The sequence below is a fragment of the Saccostrea cucullata genome, unplaced genomic scaffold (assembly GCF_032062105.1).
Source record: "Saccostrea cucullata isolate Sc308-1 unplaced genomic scaffold, CSIRO_AGI_Scuc_v1 ctg11534, whole genome shotgun sequence".
Classification (NCBI taxonomy): Eukaryota; Metazoa; Mollusca; class Bivalvia; order Ostreida; family Ostreidae; genus Saccostrea; species Saccostrea cuccullata.
This window is the reverse complement of record NW_026922827.1, coordinates 15,344-20,781: the sequence shown is the minus strand read 5'-3', so window position 1 is coordinate 20,781 and position 5,438 is coordinate 15,344. Positions and strand designations below refer to the sequence as shown.

Sequence of the window (5,438 nt, the reverse complement as noted above, 5' to 3'; positions counted from 1 at the left end):
GAGGTCGCGGATTTTTTATCACATTTTTGTTGATGACTACTTGACCATACATTCGTACCATTGAGAATTCCCGTCACACTGCTGAACAAAATGGCGAACACGGAGGCAAAGGTCATCATGTCCTTAGAAATGTAGTCCTTCTCATAATGTGCTGAAAAATTCAAAAAATTCGAGACCCAATTAATCTTTGAAAAATTTAGTATACATTCTACAATTTATGAATTAAAACTTTCAAATCAAGACAAATAATTTCAACTAAAAAATAAGCTAGCTTTATCTTATTTTGAAGAAATTAATTTTAAACTGATGATATTCATGCATCATATAATGAAAGAGAATTTAACTTACAAAATGTATTATCATGGAATGTAGCTGCCCTGAGGCCTGTGTAGTTTGCTGAATCCTGTACGTAGCCAGTGGCGTTGACCTCATAACAGAACTGGGATATGTTTCTCCTTTCATTATGATGCTTTGCCTGTTGTGCGTACTCTATGGGGGTGGTAGAATTTTTGGCAAAAACACTTACAATCACAGAGAGAAGACATATCACAACAATCTACAATATATAACCATAATGTAGAATTTTTTCATTATTGTAATAGTTGTGTGTGTATTTGTAGGTAAGTAAGTTGATCCTGTGCAACATTTGCATCAGGATTTATTTCAAATGCTGTCTTGATTTATAGATCTCTTTGTGAGGGAATGCCCTGCTTTGTAGTGCCCTTGTTTTAAATGGCCTTACTACTTTCATTTCTATCAGACATAACCATTCTCTTGTTATATTCCAGGGGCCCACTCGATTGGGACCCTTCTAGAAGCAGATTGGAATGTGGAAGGGTTGGAATATGTATGTCTAAAGCGAGTGTTCAGAAGGGTATTGAATATGATGAAATATTATCTGCAATGTTTTTAATTACTGCAGTTGTTTTTCAAGAATTTGAATCCTTTAATTTAAAGCTTTAAATTTTAGTTCAAAAGGGAAACTTGAAGAGATAATTAAAAGTGGAAAAAAATTATTTAATATAATGGTTTTGGTATTTTTTTTTTATTTATGTAAAGAAAGGTTAAAACTTCAAGTGCCTGAGACAGAAGAATATTAAACTACATGTATGATTTTTTAAAAAAATAATTATGGTCAAATAAGGGACCTATTTATGGCTCAAATCTTCACCTCGTATTACATGGTAAATTATGAAACTATTCAGTGGTTGATTTTACTGCAATTAAATGCTTCTTTACAGAATTACCCTTCATACATTATAAAAATACTTTTTTGCAACTGTATTTTGTTTTATTAAGTTTGGTTTATTTACAATAATTAAAGTCACCAGTTTTCACCCACCCGCTTACGCCATATTGGAATGCTATCCTTCCATCTTTGGTGTGGAAGGCTGAGAGGGCCTTCTCAGTCTACCCTACCCAAACCAATCAAGCAGACAGAATGGTAATTATTCTGGAATAAGAAAAGGTGCCACGAGTGGGCCCCAGGAGATATTTACAAGTCTAAAATTTATATATATTTGTGCATTGATATAATTTGTTTCATAACTTTTTCAGTTTTATTTCAAAATCAAATTAGCTTATACTGTTTATTAGGCATACAATTTCCATAAATGTTCGGTTTATGTGAATCTCATATTTTAATATTACCATATTTAAACAAAGTACTATTCAATTTGGTAAAATCTATTTTTGTACGGATCTGTAATTGATCTTTAAGTGCAAGTACTTATACATGTACTGTAAAAACATGCTAGATCTAGTACATCTATTAAACACAGAAAAAGTAACTTTGGGTATACAGTTTGTATGTACTTGTAGTACATGTTGTACACGTTACATGTATGCAGAAAATAGATGTTTTCATTAATTTAAAAGACAAGAATTTCCTGTTTCCGTTTCACTTCTCATAAAAAAAGAAGGAAAAATCTAATTCAGACAGGAAATATATTTCTGAAGTGTAAATGTGCCTAGAGTTTGGAGATTTAAAAAATGAAAAGAGACAATGCAATTTATATTTTGTATCCTTTAAAGACAAGTGATGAATGTGCAAATTTTTATACGTGTACATGTACTTCAAAAACAAACCCTGGATTAGTTTTACATAATCATTTAAATTATGATGTAGATGTATGTACCTACCATAAATATTAACAGTGAGGTTTTGGCAAACATGGCACCTCCAACAATACAGATACCCAGACACACAAACAAGACGATTGTACAGTACAGGTACTTGTACCAGAAATCATGGTCACCCTTTAAAAATGGCTGGTCTACCATGGTCCCTGTTGAATATGAAAAAAATATAAAAGTATAAGCAGAATTTTTTGCCAGGATTTAATTTTGGCATTATAAGAGAACTTTATTAGATTGCTTAAATTGAATATCGCTAAAAATTAATTGTCACCTGGGTAACTCAGGTGACCAGTATTGCTATGCGTTTTCGTCCATCGTCGTCCGTCGTGTGTTAACATTTAAACATTTTCAGCTTCTTCTCTGAAACCACTGAACCAATTTCAACCAAATTTGGTATACAGCATCTATGGGTGAAGGGGAACAAAAATTGTGAATTTCATGGTCCCCGCATCCCTGGGGCCTGAGGGGTGGGGCCAAAACAACTAAAATTATTGCAATCTTTAAAAATCTTCTTCTTTACTCCTGGACATCAAGCAAGCAAACTGTTAGCATGAATGTAATGAGCATTGAGTCCTCTACCAAAATTGTGAAATTCATGGCCCCATGCAGGGTAAGGGGTTCTAGTGCTAGGGCGGGGCTATATAGATTATATAGTGAAAATGCATTATTTCTTTGAAAATCTTCTTCTCTGCTCCTGGGTATTAAATAAATTATCTAAGTACATAGTTATGATGAGCAAAAGTGCCTCTACCAAAATTGTGAATTTTGTGGCCCCAGGGTCAGGGGTTCTGGTGTTAGGGTGGGGCTCTATTGATTATATAGTGAAAATGCATTAATTCTTTGAAAATCTTCTCTGCTCCTGGCAGTCCTGGGTATTCAATAAACTAACTAAGCACATCGTTATGATGAGCAAGAGTGCCTCTTCTAAAATTGTGAAATTCATGGCTCCAGGGTCAGGGGTTCTGGTGTTAGGGTGGGGCTCTATTGATTATAAAGTAAAAAGACATTAATTCTTTGAAAATATTTTCCTTTGCTTCTTTTATGCCAATGTTCCAAGTACATATATTTATGATGAAGAAAGGTGCATCTAGCAAAGTGGTTTTTTTATGCCCCTGGGTCAGAGGGGGGGGGGGGGGGGGGAAGGCAACAAAGTCTGAAAATAAATTAATGCTTTGAAATCTGCTCTTTGGTATTAATCAACCATTTTATGATAAAATTTGCAAAATTTTGAAATATGTGGCCTCTGGGTCAGTGTTCCTTTGGGGTGAGGTGCACAACTGGGTATAAAGTGGAAGTGCATTTTCTCTTTGTTACTCTGATCTACCTCTGGGTAAATAGAGTAAGCATGCTAAGTTAATAATTATGATAAGCAATGGTGCCTCTTTCAAAATTGTGAATTGTGAATTTCATGGCCTCTGGTTTAAAACAGGTACCAAATTTAATTGTTTGAAAGTTGTTACACAATACTCAGGTGACCTATAAGGCCCGTGGGCCTCTTGTTTGTGATAGGTTTTTAATAGAGCATTTTAAAATTGCTAAAATTACATCTCGCTAGAAATGAAATACCAGTTTCTAAGGACAAATCGCTAAATTTGTGTCTCACTAAAATTTCCACTTATACGGTATTTGGTTTACTTTTTTTTGGTGTTATCAAAGAGTTATTTCAGTAATTTGTCCTCTGCAATAAATATGACAATATGACACTAAAGAGAGCAAAAACAATAACGAAATGTTTTAATTACTTAAATACCAAGGGTAAAGTTGTGAATGTTAGCAAAAGTCTCTTGTATTGTACTGGATTTTATATCAGTAGTTAACTTAAAGATAATGTTTATTAAAGTACTGAATTATTAAATAAATACTTTCTCAAATGAGTGATTAATGAATTTAAGTCACACTTTATAAGGGAATTGTGCACACACAAACACAAAGCTACTGAATGTAAACTATCATCGGGAAATATTACCTCCTGGTCCAAAATTCTCAATCATGGCTTCCACAAACCCTGTGACATAAAGACCCACAGCTAATACATTGGCCACAAAGAACAGAAAACCAATGCTTCCTCCAAATTCTGGCCCCAAAGCCCGGCTTATCATGTCTGTATTACGATAAGGAATAGGTTTGCTAATATGCTGAATTAATTTTATCTCACAACAATTTCATTTACATGTATTTTAAGTTGACTTGTACCCAGTTTGAATTTGTTATAATATTTACATCTCCCTTTATTTATAAACAAATTAGAACTCCCTTCATATAGGAATGCAAGTTTCGATAAAACTGGCTTTTCTGTTGAGCCTGGAGTTGAATGTATTGAATACAATGATATGTCACTTAATTATACTATACTTCAAATAGAAAAATCAACTCTGTCCAGTCAATATTGTAAACCAATTATTATTTGAGTCATCTTTTATAATCGCGATTCGTCAGTTTGAAGTCAATCCGCAACGATTAATTTTCACTGAAAAGGAACCATTTTCTATAAAAACAAAGCAAAACTAGTGCTAATTGTAACGGGGACCGTTACAGATGTTCCCCAAACGCTCCCCAACTCTCTTTTAGTGCCATATTCCCTGTAATGTACTATATATGAAAGCCTTCAGTCCAAAAGTATTAAAAATCACTCATTCAAGTGTATTTCTAATTTCATTCTTTCCAAATGCACGCATGTGCGTGCACGTGCATTATGACCATACCTTCCTGTAGGAGTCCCTTATATCTATCTATGTTCTGAATCCCATCCTGTTTGGTTAAAAAACAAGGGAGTTATAGCCATTTCAAGTTTCAGCCAATCAGATTGCAGCATACGTGCATGCGCGTGATTTCTTGATTTTTTTTATATCACATTGTAGGATATCCTAATAAATGTCCATGTTTCAAATTTCAAAGCATTTCGTCAAAAAACAAAGGAGATATACATAGTCATTTAAAGTTTCAGCCAATCAGATCGCAGCACACGTGCATGCTCGTAATTTCTTGAATTTTTTTTGTATATCATATTGCAGGACATCCTAATGTATGATTATGCTTTAAATTTCAAAGCATTTCGTTAGAAAACAAAGGCGATATAGTCATTTAAAGTGTCAGCCAATCAGATTGCAGCACACGTGCATGCGCGTGATTTCATGATTTTTTTTCTATATCATATTGTAGGATATCCTAATTCATGACAATGTTAAAAATTTCAAAGTATTTCGTCAAAAAACAGAGAAGATACAGAGATTTTTGATTTTGCCAATCAGAGCGAAGCGCACGTGCATGCGCGTGAGTTCGTGCTAATTTGACAGTGTCAC

The 5,438-nt window shown here is 33.9% G+C and overlaps 1 protein-coding gene across 1 annotated transcript; it reads right to left on the bottom strand.

Moving 5' to 3' along the window:
- Positions 1–58: 58 nt before the first annotated feature.
- On the bottom strand, positions 59–4,466 carry LOC134262552 (solute carrier family 12 member 9-like; the record flags this gene model as incomplete). Its single annotated transcript, XM_062744948.1, has 4 exons — positions 4,106–4,466; positions 2,143–2,288; positions 349–556; positions 59–151 (listed from the first exon to the last, which is right to left on the bottom strand). Coding segments are annotated over exons 1-4 (580 nt in total), but the record flags the coding sequence as incomplete, so codon positions are not given.
- Positions 4,467–5,438: the final 972 nt, after the last annotated feature.